Source organism: Egretta garzetta, unplaced genomic scaffold, assembly GCF_000687185.1.
Source record: "Egretta garzetta isolate BGI_Z169 unplaced genomic scaffold, ASM68718v1 scaffold314, whole genome shotgun sequence".
Classification (NCBI taxonomy): Eukaryota; Metazoa; Chordata; class Aves; order Pelecaniformes; family Ardeidae; genus Egretta; species Egretta garzetta.
The window spans coordinates 2,059,610-2,079,939 of record NW_009259531.1 but is presented as its reverse complement, the minus strand read 5'-3'; the positions used below and the strand labels follow the sequence as shown (position 1 = coordinate 2,079,939).

General features: G+C 35.8%; 1 protein-coding gene across 1 annotated transcript in view; it reads right to left on the bottom strand.

The window, feature by feature from the left end:
- The window catches only part of CHD9 (chromodomain helicase DNA binding protein 9), a 98,503-nt gene that overhangs the window by 20,257 nt on the left and 57,916 nt on the right, over positions 1–20,330 (bottom strand). The window contains exons 11-28 of the mRNA XM_035893125.1: positions 20,101–20,187; positions 18,582–18,719; positions 16,312–16,433; positions 14,811–15,054; positions 13,503–13,679; positions 12,461–12,604; positions 11,729–11,984; positions 10,659–10,869; positions 8,350–8,545; positions 7,409–7,576; positions 6,633–6,812; positions 4,982–5,092; positions 4,077–4,273; positions 3,105–3,304; positions 2,582–2,741; positions 1,547–1,636; positions 360–463; positions 121–238 (exon numbers count right to left, since the gene is read on the bottom strand). Of these exons, the coding sequence (XP_035749018.1) occupies positions 121–238; positions 360–463; positions 1,547–1,636; positions 2,582–2,741; positions 3,105–3,304; positions 4,077–4,273; positions 4,982–5,092; positions 6,633–6,812; positions 7,409–7,576; positions 8,350–8,545; positions 10,659–10,869; positions 11,729–11,984; positions 12,461–12,604; positions 13,503–13,679; positions 14,811–15,054; positions 16,312–16,433; positions 18,582–18,719; positions 20,101–20,187 (2,903 nt within the window). The remainder of the gene's footprint in view (positions 1–120; positions 239–359; positions 464–1,546; positions 1,637–2,581; positions 2,742–3,104; positions 3,305–4,076; positions 4,274–4,981; positions 5,093–6,632; positions 6,813–7,408; positions 7,577–8,349; positions 8,546–10,658; positions 10,870–11,728; positions 11,985–12,460; positions 12,605–13,502; positions 13,680–14,810; positions 15,055–16,311; positions 16,434–18,581; positions 18,720–20,100; positions 20,188–20,330) is intronic.

Here is a 20,330-nt window from a genome sequence, read left to right as displayed (position 1 = left end):
ACAGTGACATCAAACTAGTATAAAACCAGTTAAAAAGAGAATAAAAAGTACAACATATAAATTCAGTCTCATTTACTTTAAGGCCCTGAAACATTCATGCCCACTTTTAAGTGCTCATACCCATCGATATAATCATTTGCTCTCTGTTCAGCCGCAACTGCTTTTTCATCTGGCTTGCCAACCCTTTCCAAGAAGCACAGCGCTGGGTCTGCTCTGATAGTGTTGTATTTTTCATAACCTATAAGGAAAAAAAGAAGTGGCACAAATTCAACTTTCAGAGTAAGCTATTAAAAAATTGAGTGTAGGGTGTTTATATTGAGGGGTGGGGAAGTGCACACGCAGTCATCCATATTACTCACCGTGTTTAAAAACTCCAATTAGAAGGGATTTATCTGCATCTGCATCCCACCACTCGGCAGGAACTTCAGAGTGATCTGGCTCAGGGACCCAAACATCAATTTCACTAAGGAGAATCACCAACAGCACACCAACATCAGTAATATTCAGAGGAAGAAATAATTTTTTATTTTCTCTCTGTACATTTGTACTTTATGTGGGATTTTTAAACTTCTCTCTTCGAGCACACTTACACAACATTCCATGTCCAGCAAACCAATTCAAAGATTACTTTGAAGGTTGTAAAGACTCCTAGGATTGAAATGTTTAATTTTTTAATGCACTTTGCTATTTAATAGTAAGTAACAAAGGGGATGGTTATGCTACAAAGCTATGTAAGCCACACAATACAATAATAATTTATCATTAAGAATCATTTTGATAACCTAAAGAAACCAAGGCATAAAATTTTTCACCTCTGCACTCCGTAAGACCCTAAAAAGAGCAACACAAAACACCCAGACAGCTTAGTATTTTGTGTTTGTCAGAGACCAGCAATGGGGAAAGAACATGAAAGCAGAACCAGGACCCAGTATTCCTCCTCCCTCAGTGAACTCTGCCAACTCCTAGCCGTTTGTGCTTGCAAAAATTAGCAAACCAAGAATTATATGCTTTTGTGTTTAATAGCACGAGATGGACTCTTCTTCCACAAATGTTTGTAACAGCTTTCAGAATCACATTACAACTTTCTGTCCACCACAAGCTCCTGTAGCAGTGAGTTCAAGAATTTCCAAATGGCAGTACTTCCACAAAAAAAAAAAAAAGGAATGGAATATACAGCACATAACCAAACGTGTGCATAAAGATGCATGAAAAACCTGCCAATTAGGATGTAAAGCATATAATTCTATCTTTCACTCACTTTTTCAGTCTATTTGACTTCAATTAATTTTCCTTTATATAGCTAGACTTGTAAGTAGGAATCAGGACTTCCTCATGTCAAATCAATACAAAGTGTTCAGTAAATACAAAGTGTTCAGTAAATACAAAGTGTTCAGTAAACACAAAGAGTAAATAAAAACATTTTTCTCACAGCCTGAGGATACAAATATTTGGTTTTAACACTTCCTATATAGAACTAGGAAAATTTCTGTGGTTTTATTTGAGAGTTTACACTTAAAATAAACAAGCAAAAAAATCTATAGTTCACCTGGCATCAATTCCATCAAACACCTTTTGGAATTCATTACCAATGACTTCTTGTTTTAAGTAATACAGCATTCTCACTCGAAGCAAGACCCTAAACAAAGAAAAAAAGAAATACAAATATTAGCATTCTAAAAGCTTTCAGTAGTTGTGGGTGGTTTTGTTTTGTCTTTTGTAATGTCACAAAGCTTTCAAGTCATTTTCCTAAAATGTATTTCCTTCAGTTACAAGAGGCGATAACCTCTGATTCAGGAGACCTAGCACCTTTTATTGCAATCACTATTACAAATTGTTTCATTGCAAAAATTCTCCCCAATCCTAGACAAAGACCAGGCCAGCAGAACACTCCTCACTTGCTTCATAAAATACTGCTAAGAACAAACCGCTATTTTCCTTTTCCTACTTAGAAGATTCCCTTAGAAAGAATCGAGCGGGCTGACAATGAACATCTTTCACATCACCTCTCACTTCAAATTTGGTGTCGTGACCCCAATAGCTTCTCCATGCTTTATCTCAATCCCCAACCATCACCATATGAAGCTTTCAAGCACAGTATGACAAGTTCTGCTACAGAAAAACGATCTACCTAAAACAAGCTCATTCATGCCTATGAATGAATTTCAAAAAGCTAGTAGCTCAGAGTCTCAGAAGCCCAAAAACCATGCCAGGTAAACAGCACGTAGGATTGAGGAGAAACAACTTTTGCGCTTTCAAGTTCTTTGCTAGGGAGTCCCAAGCTCTTTAGTCCCTTGGCTGCTACAAGGCTCCCCAAACATGCTAGCAAGATCTCTCTTTCTCTGGACAGACACAAACACACAGTTTCTCTAAAAAAGGTAACAAAATTATTTTAAATGTGAAATACTCTGTTCACCTCCTAATACACTGCAACCTATTTATTCTCATGAAGCTAACACCATTAAAACTTGTTTCTTCATAGTGCCAAAAGTATTTTAAAGGCTTCCAAGACAATGAGGAATTAGAAGAAAAAAGAATCTTTACATAAACATTGAAAAACATTCACACTTCATCTACTGCTTACTTGTTACAATGGTGTTTTATGTGCTTTTTGTATCCTTCATCTTGCAACAGATGTTCCGGATTGTATTTTCGAAGCCATTCTGCTTTGTGTATATCAAAAGTGCTAGCCTGGGTCTTCACTTTTTTCCCTTTTCTTCCTCTAGGCACAGGGGCTGATAAGCCTATATAATGTAAAATATAATACAGTAACAGGTAGGTATAGATCCCCATGACACTTATAGTTCCTATATCCTATACCAGTATTGTGTCCTGCAGTGCAGAAAAGAATACTAGCATGAAACAGAATAGGTTCTTATGAACCAAAATGAAAAGAAAGCTTACAGAGAGTATACAAATCCATTTGGGTAAGCCATCAAATACAAAGCAAAGCAGAAATGATACTTCAATTGAAATACATATTTGGAATAAATTCCATTTATTTCAAGTAGGACGCTGAGATAATTTTTAGCTGGTTTATCCCAGTACCACAGGCTGTATATGAAGTATATGAAGCTATTTAACTGCAGACACATGGAAGTCCTTACCAAGGTGATTCTGTAACTCTCTTGTTTGCCCATCCTCTGTTGGGGTAATGAGATCCCATATAAAACTTTTTATTTTCTCATCCCCTCTGTAGTGAACAAGACAGTAGGCTAATAAAGCTCGGCAAATTATCTCCACATCCTGTTCATTCAGCTGTCTCTTGAAGCGACCATGCGACAAAATTTCTCTCCATCGACCCCACCTAATCCAAAGTGAAACACAAATCAGCACTTAGAAGTAACCTGTAGATTTCTGTTACAAAAGGGAATTCCACTGTAAAATGTTTAGCTTTCCACTCTTTTCCTTCAGCTTAAGTTACTGAGAAGAAATATGAAAGTAACATGTTCAACAAAACTCCATCTGTTTAAAACAGAGTTTTAAACAAAACTTACCTGTTTACAAAAAAATAAGGGTAATTGGTTTAGGCTTCTCAAGAAACAAAACTGACAGGAACTCACATTGATAAACAAACACAGTCTTAGAAGGTGGGTTAAGAGAAGACCTAAGATTTTATTTCCAAATCAACACATCTGATTTAAGTATGCTTAAAATAACTGGCTAGATTTTCAGTTCCTGTTTGCACCTTGTGGAAGTGCAAGATCTTCTGCAATTATGAACATCAAGTCAGCTACCAAGCCTTTATTTCACATACTTCTTAATTTATAGAGTTTTGAGCCTGCCTGCAGCATTTACTGTAATGATTCTTAGAAAGACTACTGTAGTGCCCATGTTAAATGTCATAATCTCCTTTGAAGAAAGGCTTTCACTTCAACATTTCTTCAACTGCAAATTGTCAGAAAGATTTATAGTGTGCACAATAAATTCAAATAAATTCATATTCTAAATAAATTCTCTATATACACACTAGGTTATTGCCAATATAGCTAAAAGTTATTCCATAAATACAGTTTAGTACATGAAAAAATACTATTTTTTTAAAAACTTCCTAGAATGAAGAAGGATGTATACAATACCCATAGACCAGCAAGTTTTTTTCCACCCGAAAGCACTCTGTTCTTCCATATCCATTGGAACGGTCACAAGGCCTGCGGAGTTTCGGTTTCTCATCACCCTCGCTCTCCACTTCAGACAACTCGGCCAGCTCATCTTTTGTAGCACTAAAGGGCCGTGTTTGTTTCCTAATTCTTGGGGTATCAATAACCAGGCTGTTCTGCAAAATTTCAAACAAACCTCATTAGAGAAACACCTGGTAAGTTTTTCTTAAGTAGACAGCTTCTATTCAGAAACAACAATTTCTATCCAATGTCATTAATAGGTATTTTGTAAAGGCATCACAGCAAACACCCATAAAGCAAATAAAACAATTTATTGCCTTAAATACCACACAAAAAAATTTTGTGGTATTTAAGGCAAAAATGGGTTTCATCCCACAGCGCCAGTACATTAGCTATAAACAATACCCAATCCCTCATCTGAGCTGAATACTTACACAGACTACACTGCAGTATTTGAGAGTAAAAAGGGGCACTGAAACCTTTTTTGAACTGACTGCACGGGAATGGGTTCAAGTAAGGACACAACTTCCATTATTATAAAATTGATGTAATTCTTAGTCAGCTATGTTGCAGATTCCAGCCCAGGATTCAGAGAGGGCAATCAGAACAATTACACACTTTCAATCATTTCCAGGGCTTTGACAAAAATCAATGACCGCCAAACTCTTTTGGAACAGCAGGGAACTAGGAAATCTTAAAGCTATCGGCAGACTGATTACCAATACAGAAACTAACCAGCAGAAAAAGTCTGATTTGTTGAAATATTCATCAAAAGAAGACCAGAAATCCTACAATTGCGATTTCAGAATTCAACAGCAAGCACATACATGAAAAAATGTGCATTAAAAAAGAGAAATACTTACTCTACCACTGATAGCATCTATATCTATTTCTGCTTTTTTGGCCCATTTCTGCCAGAAGTTGGGATCATCTAGTGAAATATCAGTCCTGTTTCCAGATGCAACAAAACTAGCCTGTAATAAATAAAACTAAATCTTACCAACATCATACATCAAGAGTTTGTAGTTTGAATGCCTCAGTGCTGTGAAGACTGCATAACCTCATTTCATCAAAAGTCTCCCAAGCAGCTGTTAAGACTTTAGAAGTTACTCACAGTGCAAAACAACTCAAAAGTTCTCCTCACCCTTTATTTTTTAAAATCAGATCCATAATGTATCAGAAAAATCTAATGAACTTTTATGCACCATCAGGAGAGAAGAACATTAAGCAGCACAGTTCTTCTGCTTCTAAGTCTAAATCTAAATTACTTGAATGGAAGAAAATACAATCTTTTGAAGAGGCTTATCAGCATTTAGGGATTTAATCGCATGCAGAAGTACTCGCTTGAGGGAAATTTCAAAGGAGTGTTTAAACTACCAACAATTGAAGCCTGAGAGCATGGAAGAAGCTTAATTTCAGGAGGCATTTAAGAAACCCTGATACACTGCTTTTGGGAAAAGAGTAAATAAATATGAAAATTTCTAACTCTTCTGATAAAAAGACAGTGGTGATTATGTTCCCTAATTGGTTTCCTATCTCTTCTTTAGAAGACTGTTTCTTATTTAACTCACAATCAGCCAGATATAAGAGAGCCTAAATAAATGTGTATTTATAAACAATAAACACACATTTATATTCTCAGATGTTTTCCTTTCACTTTGCCTTTTTTTTCTGAATTGTCACAACTGCATTTGTGAAGTACCCATGTTCCAAGCTCAGTTATACTGCTTGACTTTATTTATTTATTTACCTTGATTTGTATTTGTTCAGATTTGTATTTGCACATGCTTTGGAAATTCAGGAGTCCAAACCTACTTTTTGTTCTCTTCACTCAATTTTACAGCATAGGGTTTGGGATGTTATGATATTACCGTTTTTCTCTTACCCAACAAAAATCAGGAAGTGTCAGTCCAATTTTATTCTAGACTATTACTCCTAAGACCACACATTCTCAGCACACTCCCCCCCCCCCCCCCCCCCCGACACACATATATAGACACTCTCCACCCCCTGCTATTGTAGGAGCTTTCTTACTTTGCTTTTCAAACTCCTACCAAAAAATTTAAACATTCAAATGGTATTGTATGTGTAGGCATTTTTACAATAAGCCTGACAATTTTTAATCTTATTACTTACTGTCTTATGTAAATTTTCTCCCGCTCTTAATGTATCTGAATAAAAATGTATCTATAAACTAAACTGTTTTAGTATTCTTGGTTAATGCGCCCCATTATCTCTCACACAAATCCTAGCCTTTTCAAAACCAGCACACACCTATTAGTCATCTTTGTTCAAGCACTGTCTTTGCAACTGGCGTTTACTCAATCTGTATGTGCAAATCTGATTTTGCTGTGTGCATGTTAATAAAAACATAGATGTAAGAACCCAAATGACCGTACCTAATGTACACACATTAAATAAAAGTGAGCATAAAAAAAGAAAGCATAAGCTTTACAACATTCAATTATGTTTACAGCTCTATACTGTCACAGAACAAACTTGCTGCTTCTGCACCTTGGCGAACGTGGAGCCCCTTCCTTCCGATTCAATTGTGATAGTTTTAGTACGACGCTGCAAAATTTGGTCGATATCTTCCTCACAGAATTTAGAACCTTCATCTTCTTCATCCATGATGGCACCATATGCACCTCTTCGAAGCAAGTCTTCTATTTCTTTTTTGGAGAGTTGTTGGATCTGTGCAAATAAACTAGGTTTTAGACAGTTGAGAAAAAAAATCCCCTGAAGTCTCCTCCATTTTTCTTTCCCTTCCCAATGTTTCTGCAACTTACCTGTGCCTTGTAATTTATAAACTTACAACCTAGATTATTAAAAACTAAGAGAAAAGTCTAGTCGACAGTTGAAATAATTTGTTATGTGGTTACAGTACACATTTTTACAAGTATGTGGCTTTTTTGTTTTGGCTGTTCTCAATGCCGTGATGAACAGAAGTTCAAATCAAAATTACCTGTTATTATTACATGTAAATGCCATCTGATATTGAAGTATCACATTATATTAATATGAGAAGATACAAGGCAACAAAGGAAAACTTTTCTCCTTGTTTTAACTTTGACATTATCTACCTTAGACCTTAAGAGGCAAGAAATAAAGAAAGATTTATCAGAGTAACTGACTATGTTTAAAATTATGTCAACTATATTGTCAGTCCACATCAGAAAACATAACAGAGATGCAAATGACAGAAAAGTGGTAGTTTCTGTAATTTAAAATATTTCCGACATGATAACTTTCATGTTGCTTTTGTAATTTCAAGAAGTAAGTCTACATACACCACCAACACTGTTTTCTCTTCCACTCATACTCTGTAAGACGGCCTTATCCAGTCCCAGTTTCAGACTTGCTCTGTCAAACATCTCTCTTTCATAGGAGTTACGTGTTATCAGTCTGTAGACCTTCACTGCTTTGTTCTGACCAATCCTGTGACAACGGGCTTGAGCCTTTTGAAGGAAAGGAGAACGGCAATAAGCATTTAGACTTATCTAGGAATTAGATACAATGCTTTTAAGAATTTATTTCTGCTGTAGTGTAATCTGAAAAAAACTAGTATGAACCCAGAAGGAAGTCAATTCCCATTTAAGTAAATGGAAGCTATCAGACATTTTCCACATTGTGAACAGTTTTCTAAAACCAGTGTAGTAAGTAAAATGCAGATAAATGATCTGTGCCGAATGCTACTGAATGATACTTCTCTTGCAGTTAACACTAGATAAAAAGGCATGCTAGCTCCTAAGTTATCTGATCTCCAGATACAAATGTTAAAGAAGTTGCGACTTGAGAATGGATTCAATTTCAGCATCCAACTCCTGGATTTGATTAATTCACTGTTTCTTAATACATATTCATTCTTTTTTATATAGTATGTTTTAGCTTAACAGCTAAATTTCCACAAACTGTGTGAGTCAATATATGCAAATATCTAACCCCCGGTTTCACAACGTCATCAAATCTTAAGGGTTTTATCAAAACACTGACTTAGTTTACCTCTGTTGTACTTTTAAGACTAATCAGTTTGGAAAAAAGTTCTGACCCATCCAAATCTACATGACCTCTCCTATCCAAGTAGAAAGTATTAATCAAAAAACATTAAACATATGCCTTAAAAAAACCTGAACATTTTAAAAATTATGCATATTCAAAACAGAGACAATATTTGAAGTGCCCAAATTTATTTGACTTCTTAGGGCTCACTATTACACTCAAAGGAATTTACCTGCAGATCATTTTGAGGATTCCAGTCAGAATCAAAAATTATACATGTATCTGCTGCAGTCAAATTAATGCCCAAACCACCAGCTCTGGTACACAGAAGGAAGACAAAGCGATCGGAATCTGGTTTGCTGAAGCGGTCAATGGCAGCTTGTCTGAGATTCCCTCGTACTCGCCCATCGATTCGTTCATATAAGTACCTGGAAATGGCCACAGATACACACACACACACAATTACAAAATTTTTCATAATTTAAAGGGAGATTAGAACAGATCTCCTGCTTGCCTATTTATTCTTACAGTGAATAGAAGTGATATAAACTAACTTTGATTATCAGTGGATAACATAACCAGGGATCTCAACAGAACTCACGTATCTGTGGTACTAGTACACATGAGCAAGTCCAAACACTGAGCATTTTAATACAAGTTCTTCTGAACTTTGGCCGTTAAAGCAAGTACCTGATTATACACACCAGGAAATACGTATTACCATGGTGTTTAGCTACATTAAAACACACCATAACCTGCAGTCTCATGTGGATACTTAGAAGTTTTTCCACATGCTCTTATGCTTGGATCCCTGCCTAGGGTCACAGAAGCAGGACAGTGTGCTTTTGTATTATATACCAAATTGTTTGAACACATTAGGGGTAACCAAGTAATAAGCAGAAAGCAGTACTCGGTGAACTATCATTGGACAAACTACACATTGATTCTGTCAAGATTAAGAGAAATGTAACAAAAATGACATGACAGCACCTCTAACAGTCTTTATGAAGGCATCAATGAATCCAGGGCTTCCTAAAGTAAAACCATCAAATCTAAAACCTGAAGTAAAACTGTAATTTCTGTTACCTTTGATAATTACAAAGACTCCTATGAAACTTCTGCAATCAAGTGAGATGCTTAAAAAGGGAGCAAATATTCTGTACATTGTAAATGGAGTAAGATGCTTAATGTGTATCTACTAGCCAAAAAGCTTCACAACCATTTCTCTTCTAATCAGCTATAAAATGGCACAGCAGATAATCCACAGGACCACAGGCATTTTGGCAGGCAGCCATTTCCTACAGTCATGAATTCTGTTAAGTATTAAGTCTAATCATGTGTGCACTCTAACATTTCTAATCAAACGGTAGCATAGAGCAAGTTTCAGCTTCCATGGCTTTCAGAAGGTTCTACCTGTAGATATAATGCACCAGTCTAGATGTTAGATTGTTACAGAAAAAGGATTATTTTCCATACTGGACTAAAAGTACTACTGTGGAGTTAAAATTAGTCTATTAAAAAAGAACACACGAACTGTTGAGCCTTTAGTTCAAATAGATAGCTTTATGAAACAAAAAACACAGAAGCATGAAGTTATATAAAATCATCACAAAAAGAGGTATTAGTATAATCTACTAATGATTTTCAATATACATTATTCCAGTATCCACTGCAGAAAGGCTCGACATTTTTACTTTTTTTTTTTTACATGTTAACTCTACGTTACTATGTAGTTCACTAACAAACACACACTTCAAAGCAGTGTGTACATTCCAACAAATGGACTATTAAAACAACCAGAACTATGCCTTTTTATAGTTTTCCAGGTTGATATAGCAACTACTGATTATAACCAAGTTTAAGGTTAGATTTTATGTGCTAAGGCTTTATGCATAGTATTTAGTCACGTGCTTAAATAAGCTCTTAAGTTTCTGTGGAGTCAACAGTATAATCAAAAGGTGCTATTATATGTGACAGCAAAAGCCTATCTAAGGAGCTGCTTTATGGCTGGCAGTTCAGTTCTGCTGCAAAATTCAAAGCAGTAATAATTTAGGAAAGCTAGGAAGCACATTTTTATTTTTACATTAATAAAAAAAACCCCTCCAGTTGTTTTCCATTTTGTACTTATATTCTGTTGGGACTAAGGAGCTGCATTACCCCTGTCTGGTCCAAGTTCAACACAATGTAAAGAAAGACACATTCTATGCTTCTGGGGTTTGGATGAGCAGTGTTGAGCTTGAACTTACTTGGTTTCTGATGGCAATGCATAAACAGTACATACATCACAGAATGTTGAATAGAAAAAGCAACAAACTGAATGCACATGGTTTACTCAACAACCTCTCTTTTAGTTGTCCTCTCAAGTTTTTCATTTGTTGGTGAATAAATTATAAGCCATCACAGAACACATCAAGTCACACAGTCATTAGCAAAAAAAAGTCCTACCTTTGATATACTGCAATCATCGATCCTGTGCTAACATTCAAAGATATGCCCACTGAGAACAATATACTACAGAAGATAGAATATGCAGCATCTTACCTTTTATGTATAAGGTAGTCCTCCAAAATATCAAGGCAGCGCACCATTTGAGAGAAGATAAGGACCTTGTGGCCTCCTGCTTTCATTTTTGGAAGAAGTTTATCAATAAGAACCAATTTGCCAGCAGATTGGATCATCGCTTGCAGATGGAAGTCAGGAGCACTGGGGCTATACGTTTCTTTAAACTCTCCAAGGATTTTCTCTTCAGCACCTATCAAAGAATATATTTCTGTAGCTACAGGTATATTACACAACTATCTCTGTATACAAACAAGACTAAGTTACCAAAATCAGTGCTTGTACTCTAAATATCCCCCATTAGCCACTGCTGGAGACAGAACAAAGTTCTGGAGGGATCTAAAGCCTAGCAAGAACACCTATTTCTATGCTCTTTGAAAACAAGTCTTAAGTTTTTAAGCAGAACACCACAGAAAAAACACCTAGAATGATGTGACACCCCTCCCCCCCTCAAAAAATTGCGAAAATGAAAATACAGCTTGTTCTCAAGTGTTGTATAAAAAAAAAACCAACTGACAACCACAAATCCTTTTGTCTCAGTGGTATTTTAAATAGGACACAAGTCTTAAAAACAGTATTTTGCAGACCTTTTCTGAAGTCCCAGTATGATTTAAATTGTAGCAAAAACTTGAAGAGCTTAAAGTGTATTTTCTTGCAAGCATGAAAAATATCCGAGTTATAACTAACTAGGTGAGAACAGCAATGAAGACTGACACAGACCATATCACTTGCAAGACGCATTATTTTTAAGTTAGCTCTAGAAGTTCTGTTTCATACTGCTTTTGAAGAGACGTAACATTTCCATGAGATAATTACTTCTAAATGTTCTGTGAAATCCTACAAGACAACAAGTTCACATTTCAGGCCTCAAATATGCAACTGCCTCACAACTTTGCCTTACATCTATCAAAAAAATGCTTCCACCTAATCCAATCCTTGGCAAGTCTGATGGAAAAGTCAAAGAAATACAACAAGAGTACTTATGTATTTTAAATAAAAGTACAAAAGTAGTTAAAAAAAGGGAAAAGAATAAGTTGTTATCATGTATTTACCTTTGATGAGATAAGGGTGATTACAACACTTTCTGAGTTCCATCATAGTGTTAACCAGATTGGGTACATTTGCTTGCCCTGCTCCTTTGGATAAGAAAGCAAAATTTTTCTCCAAAATCGCTCGATAATATTTCTTCTGAATATTAGTTAGCTCTACTTCAATTATAGTTTCCTCTTTAGGAGCCAGCTTTTTTTCTACATCTTCCTTTAATCTTCTGAGCATCATGGGTTTCAGGATAGCTTGTAGTTTCTGAACCTAAATGAAACACAACAGTTTGTTTCAACACTAAAGAGTAACAGTGTAGTTTCAAAATTTTTGAAGTCCCTATCACTTACTTAAAATATTTTCCAAATGAGATATAGCCTTATTTTTAACCCCAGATTACTAAAGATTTTTTTACGCACTCCAAACGCAAGAAAGAGTATCTTTTTAGCGTTTCTCTGAAAAGACTCTGCCTACAAAGCCAAAACACTTTTATTTTTATTATTGTTGCTATTTACTTGCCAAATTTACAAAACTGACCAAAAAATTAAAACTAATTCTTTAACCTAAAATATAGTACTTAACAGATTTCTACTGCCTGCACAGTTGAGAGAAACTGCATGACAAAAGAACTCATAGGTGATCTGTGGGGAGCAGTAACAGTTACTATATAAACCAGAAGTTTTTCCTTCAAGGAAGTCACTCTTAAAATACTGAAGCTCAAAACGAACTTGGTCAACATGCAATACCTGTTCCTCTGTTTTAAGGTCTCCAAATTCTTGCATGAACGTAGATTCAGCGGGAAAACGCAATGGTTCAAGAAAATGAAGGAGGCTAAATAATTCTTCTACTGTGTTCTGCAGTGGGGTACCTGTTAACAGCACTTTATGCTCCTATAAAAGGAAACAAAGCTCACATGATCTCATCTGCACACATTTGCAAAAATTTTTGCCAAGTCTGAGTGTCATAACCTGAAAATACCAGTTCTGCATGTCACTAAGCACACAGGTAATACAGAAAAACAGATTTATAAGAACAAGAAGTATTTTCTACTAGCTTTTCTTTAAATTCTGTCTTCCTGCATCTGTAATGAAGAAATGACTGAACACTTCAACTTTTGCCTATAATATTCACACATGTATAATCCTTTATCTATATTGTGTGGAAAATAGATACTATATATATATAATAGACACTAACTGAGAACATGTAGCAGCAAGTGTATCAAAATAATTATGAACTAAAAACACCCAAAGCGAAACTAGTCATGGTGTGTCTTGCAGTAATGCATCAAAAGCCTCAAGATCCATGTTAGTATCCACTATTTAAAATCTTGCTCTATATCAAATAAAACCATAAATATGGAACTAAACAATAATTCTGTTTTAAATTCTACTACTTGCTTAGTAGTGTTATTACTTGCTTGCTTTTACTGTTAAATAAGTTGTTTAAAATACTTTCTAGGTTTTTAAAAATTAATTACTGCACAAAACCTATTTCATTACTAAAAAGTGCATTTTAAATGAAATCTTCATCATAAAAACAAACTATAGAATAGTATCATCAGAAATAGATTCTCTTTACGCTTAAAACTTGCCACATTTTATTTCCTCAAAACCATACCAGCATCAGCTATCAGAAATACATACATTTGAAGACAGTATCAGGAACAGGTATCTCCTGAGAAAGACTGCTCAAGACGTCTTTTTGGCAGGTAAAACAAATTTGTGATTTATTATCATACTGTACTTAACTAGAATCAACCCCCAAAAGTGAAATGTAGTTACTCACAAGGTTCATTAATTTTAGTCCTTCCAGGAGTTTGCAGTTTTTGTTCTTCAGCCTGTGAGCTTCATCAATAATAACACACCGCCATTCAATTGCATTTAACTCTGGACACCCACCAAGAATCATTTCAAAAGTTGTGATAATGGCTTGGAATCTGTAGGTACCTCGAACAATTCGTCCCTAGACATTCATCAACACATGAAATTTGTTACATTACCTCCAGTCTATTCAATTTAAAGATTTTATTGCTGAAATTTTATCAAGAGCCAGACATCAGATTTTACATTATAAAATGTTTTGTCATCCCCCACACATTTATTACATCTCTGTAACTGTGTAATTAATACCGATGAGTAATTATTCATAGCCACAAATGCAGTATTGCCTAACAAACAGTAAAATTTTAACCACTTTTAAATTAAAGATATGACCATCTAATAAAACTGTTTCAAAAGGTGGACGCAGATAATATCACATTTTTAACCCTGGGAAAATCTGAAAGACTAACTGACAGGAAAAACCCTACAGCCAATCAACCAAAATATGTGATGGTAATACATTTAGCACTCGTACAGTAAGTAATAAAAGTATCACCTGAGAACTAAATGAACGCTTTTTATGCAGTTTACTCTACTCCATTGGTCTGACAAAGAAATGTGTAAGGCCTTCAATAAAGCAGTATACAATAACTCACCAGATAAACAAGATGCCATTTTAACACTTAGCACTACTTACAAGAAGTTTACAGCCTTATCAGTTGTGTAGTAATACCATGATAGTTTAAAAAAAAAATTAATTATGCAGAATATATAGGAGAGGCAAAAAAAAGCCTTTCAAAATAGTCAGATTTCAAGGTTTTTTCATGTTATTTAACATGAAGTATTTCAGAGAGAAAAAGCAAAGTTTACACAAAGCTGGTTTACGCTAGGAAAAGGAAATCAACAGCTACCTAAAGGTAATGTAGAGCTTAATTGGCTGTATTTTTTTCTCAGTGCTCTTAAATTCAGGACCCAGCTGCAACCATCTGTGTACGCTTTAATCTCCACGTGAATATCAGCGTCACCGCTATTCAACTGCAAAATTACTCAGCGTACTGAAACAACATACATCTTGCCGCAACCACTTTCACGAAATTTACTCAGTAAGCCTATGTTAAAGATTCTGATATGTAAAAAGCTGAAATAACACATCATGGGATGTAAAATGACTTTCACCAAGATGTACGTACAGATAACGTAAAGCACACTTTTCATTACTACTACCTGAAACAGGTTTCGGATAAGTTATGGTATACAAGTGACATGACAATACCTGGGAGTCCCTGAAGTACATTTCATACTGCTGAATCATCTGCCTGCTGATCATACTTCCATGATACACTACAACATTAAGGTCAGTCCACGTGCGAAATTCTCTTTCCCAGTTTGTTATAGTGGAAAGCGGAGCTATGATCAGAAAAGGCCCTCTTATACCAGCCAGGAGGATTTCATAGAGGAATGTAATTGACTGAATGGTTTTGCCAAGACCCATTTCATCCGCTAAAATGCAATTTCGCCTGAAAGTAAAATATATTTATTCATTACTAGCATCAAAGACAGTACAGACGCTAAAGGGGTTACTCAAATGGACAATTTATGAAAACAAAGCTCAAATGTACCAGTTTAAAACAACACTCAAAATTCAGGCACTGTAAAAGATGCTTGCAAATGTCTCCTGCTTATAGTGAAAGAATGAACTCGGTACACAAAACCACAAGCTTTCAGTCATGTTTAGCACTGGCAAAACCTGACAATGGAATGTTCCATGAGGTTCTCCTAGAAAAATATTCCAAAAGTATTCTTTTGGGACTACGTCTGCCCTAATTAAAGAAATTCAAATTTATCAGATTCCCTACATGTACACTCACCTTGACAAAAGTGCTAGAAATTAATGAAGATTCCCTAGAAGTCACAGATGGAAAGTATCCCAGCTATACTCACTTAAAAGGAGCGCATTACAGCATCATTGACAAATTTCCCCTCGTTTCCCAAACTGAGACAGATCACATAACCAAATTACTACATGAAGTACTACTAGGTGCTCACCCTCAGCCATACATTCCAGCCCTTTACTCTGTTTGCACAGATGCTCACACAGCTATGTAGGGCTTGACTGAGAATTAAAAAAAAAGTTTTCTTTTGCAGATCACGAAACCGTATGGTAAAGTGTTATGCTCGTTGACATAATCTCTATAAAGGACAGGCAACTGGTATTTTGGAAATAAAGCAAGCTGGAAGATTCATGAATAGAAATCCAACTTAGATACAGAAAAAATACATCATTCTGGAAAAAATTTTGAAAGTTATTATATTCCCATCATAGCATTAACGAACAAAAGTTAACTTTAACTTCCAATATAGAAAATACAGTTGTTTGCTAGCCTTATTTCTGAAGAGAGGTAACTTCATTTGAAATACATACTAATTCTAGAAATCATTTTGAAAGATGCAAGTGTTTCTTCTCAGCTGTTCCAAAAATTCTGAAAGCTTGTACTTCGGTGGAAGTTGCCTTTTGTTTTAATTTCCTCATAGCCACTGAAAATTTATTTTCAGTTAGGTTAGTTTTACTCTTCTAAGACTTTTTATTATTCTTATTGATAAAAACATACTTGTACACCCAAAGGAAAAGAAACTTTTTTTTTTTTCAGTTACACCTTTTTAGCTATAAGCAGAGAAGTTAAGGTAAATTTAGTTAAAACAGTATTGATCCCCTGTAACAGTGATTCACTCCATATGGTTTAAAATGTACATTAAAAAACATTCCATGCATATACCTATTGTACCAGTTGAATAGGAGCCAGTTAAGTCCTTCCAGTTGATATTCCCTGAGCTGATTGCCATTTTTATATTCCCTGGACTGTTCTATCTTCTTCCAAGAGTTTGGAGGTGGCCGGTCCTTTAAGGGAAAGATTAATACATGTACAAGTTGGTACACGCTTTATTTTTCTGAAACATTTTAACCCACTACTTCCTGAGTGTAACACCTTCGATTTAGAATGTAATTATTCAACCTTAAAACTGGGAAGGTGTTATTGTTAACATTACTTACTAATTACTAGCCTGCAGAAACCTGCAATTTGTATTTATTTGTCTGTAGAAATTAATACTCCTACAATTAATTTAAGACTATATTATAACAATATCAAGCAACTGATTTCTAAACTAAGCATAAAAATAGCTTGGCACAGGTAATTTGAAACACTAATTCATTTATATGAGAAACTTCAAGAACCTATGAAGTTTCACTTTGGAAGCTGTACGAACAGCTGTTCTACAACCAGAGCCCACTGAGTATTTGGGACTACCAAAATCCCCAAGGTCTAAATAACTCTGGATGCTGATGCTGGCCTCCTGAAGCAGTTTGGGCAACCTACACTGAGTTACTGTGACCTTGCCCTTTCCTTTCAGCACTTGCCCCGGTCACTGCTGATCACTCAATCTCAGAGTTGGCCAATTCAGCAAGCCAGCACCAGGAATACAAAAAAGTACATTTGTGAGTTCCCTGAATCGATTTCACCCAAGGGATCAGATGAAAGACAGTATCAGCATACACAGGATCATGATACAAAGGTCATGACAAAACAGTATCAAGGTATATCATCTTAATGTCCCTAGCAAGCTAAAGGGAAGCTGAGAGGCTACGTATTAAAAAAAAAAAACCAAACCAAACAAACAAAAGCCACACACACTAGTTCCCAAGCCTGGAGACTCAACAGGCTGTCCATTAGCTTAGCAAGCAACTTCGAGAAATTACGAAGTTTTTGACTGATACTAGGTAGGATTCCAGCAGAAAAGACTCTCTTCTGCAATCCAACATGAGCAAACTCACATTTAAGCAAAATATTTTTAGTAAGAGCTCTTCTGATCAGCTGTACTTCCTCCTGCCTCATTTCTCAGTATTTATAAAAACTTGCATTCACTCTAGACTTACGTGGCCTTGTCTGGCAGCTCTGAATTTTAGCTTTTAATTTAGTATCCCTTTATTGCCCACACCAGCACCGCCTGACAGCAGGTGTCAGGGCAGCAGTAGCTGTCCCTCCCCAGCAGCCCTGTCTGTCCACTCCCCTGCACCAAGAGCGGCTCCAGCTCACAGGGCTGCACTCAGCAAATACCTTCTTGTACTTGCTGGAGCCTGGAACAAAAAACACTTGTTGCTGATGCTAAGATGACTGTGGGTTGTACAGTTGTGCTTTAATAATTTTTTTTCTCTCAAAGCCAAATACAGTAAATAGAGAAGCATAAACGCCCTTCTTCCCACATTGCCAAAACAGCAGGATTTTAAATAAATACTAGAAAAACGAGCTAAATATAATATGAAGACATTAATCATAACTACTGTCATTATCTGTAGACAGAAAAAACACTAAAATAAAATCCAAAGCCTACAAATGAAAACACTGTGCATATTCAGTTATGTAAAATAACTAAGTTAGAACAAGTGTTGTACTACACCACGCAGGACACGTCTTACTCTGACAGTGATATACAGGACTTGAAACAGAACTACTTTGTTGTCTCCTCCTCTACAAGACACAAGATTGGTAATTTAAAGATAAACTACATTTCCTTATTCCAAATATTTTTATTCCTTTCAGCTAGCCCTTTGTGACAAGAAGAAAAATAAAAGCAGGAAGTAATTATGGAATCTGTTTGACATATCTCGGTTGCCAATCCCCTTCTGTGTTGGGGCAGAAGACTTAACTCTGTTCTCTATACAAGGATGTTTATACTTTACTCTGTTTTCTCCTCGTCTTAATGGTGTTTAGATTCTGTGATAGCCAGTTTCAATGTGTTGCTCATCACTCAGAAGCACAGGAAGTTATAGCACTTCGTATTTTTAACTAAACTTTTTTTTTTAAGAGTAACAATTAGATGAGAATATTTATCTATGCCTACCTGAAAATATTATTATTTCTAGGTAACAATGCACACAGATCCTTTACTTAGAATGTCAATAAGCCTCATGTTTTAACACAAAAGTTTGAAGTTGGGAAAACCAAATCCAATTTGCCAAGACAGATAAGTATATTAGGTATAGTTTTACCAATCTCCTTGAGTCAGGCTTGGAAGCTTGTAATTGTTCAAATTCTTCTATTTTTGCTTGATCTACATCTTCTTTCAGCTCCCACGTACTGTCTTCATATGGCAACGAACACCATTTTACTAAATAGTAAATAACAGGCTGCAGAAGAAAATTCTGAATGTTATCAGCTTTTAATTTAGTATACAGACTGTTAATATGCCTTACTATTTGAGTAGCCAGCTTACGTGAGAGCTGGAAACAAAAGCGCATTTGTGATACTCTTTAAAACGGTCAGTACATACTTATCCTTGGCTTCTCATACTCTGCCACTTGTTGCAGACACCTGAAGTACTTTTCAATCCCACTTACCCACAAGCAAATCTTAGTCCTAGGAAAGATAAATTACTACCTTTGTGATGTTTGTGGAAACAGGATGAGACAGGGGAGAAGGGCAATTAACTACAGAGGTGCTACCCTGAACATTGCCTCTGCTTCCCAGATCAGGTTACCTAGGCCTAAACAAAGAGCTTGAGAAAGTTCCTAAAACAGGTCTTCTCACCAAAACAGAAAGCTTCACAGGTCTTCTGGGCAACATCGATAAAAATTTAGGAAGAGTCTCAAAAGATGGAACCAAAGCAGATTATTTTGTTTAGATTCAGTAAAAAAAAAATATTTTAAAACCAAATAAAAAGTCATCATTCAAGAAGTTGGGGGAAAGTCTTATGACAACACATTTTTCGCAAGTCTAGTAATGACAAATCTGCTGCATACAACGAAAAGTAATTTTAACCCTCAACCCTGCTTTAGGAAGATTAATGCAGAAATTACTGGGCAAAGGTCTGCTCCTTTTGTTATCTAGAAAAACAGATCAAGTATCATAGCTATTCCTGTAGCCTTAATCAACAACTTTGTCAGTCTCTGATCTCTGCTTGCCTCAGACTATTTCTGAATTTTGGCAATTTATTTGCTTGATTTGCTTTTCTGTTTTCTTTTTACTTTCTAATCTCATGTTTTGGTTCTGTAATAGCTTTCCAGAAGAGGCACTTTAAGTTAAAAAATGAGTTTTGATAAATACAGAGGGAAAGCTCCACTGGTAGCTATCAAAACACCTCTCAATCACTGGTTGCCTAAAGCCTAGGGACAGAGTTAGAGAGGAAGAGGGAACCACCACTGCCCTGCCTTCTTGTGATTTTTTTTCAGCAGTGACCCCTTGTCACTATCAGAGAGACAGGACATTACAGAGGATCAGCTTTTTGTCAGAACTCACAAGGCAATTATCAAACTTCCCACCTATATCAGTAACTACCTAAGCTTTGTCTACTATGACCTATTAATACAAATAAAAATATAAGCCATTTAACTCTGATTTCTATTTTGAAATACACAGCTAGCATAGGAAATAATAAGATTGTCATGTCTCATGAAAAGTATTATTCAAGCTTAAAATCATTATGGTGTTACTCTGAAATCTGCTAAAATAACCATTATCAAACAATATTTTGGAGATGTATCTTCCTGACGTGCTTTAGGATATCTTTACCTCACCAGTGTCTTTATCTTCACAAAGAGATACTTCTAATACCCGGTCTACTTCAACATAGTCAGGATTAAAAGGTTCTTCTTCCATCTGCAATGCAAGATTAATAAAATCAGTAGCGAGGCAAAAAAGAGCTGGTATATGCCAACAGTTGGTCTCATCACACACAAAATGAGTTTGGCAGTTGGAAACTATTGAGGCTTTTACACACACCTTAAAGTGTGTTGTCCCTC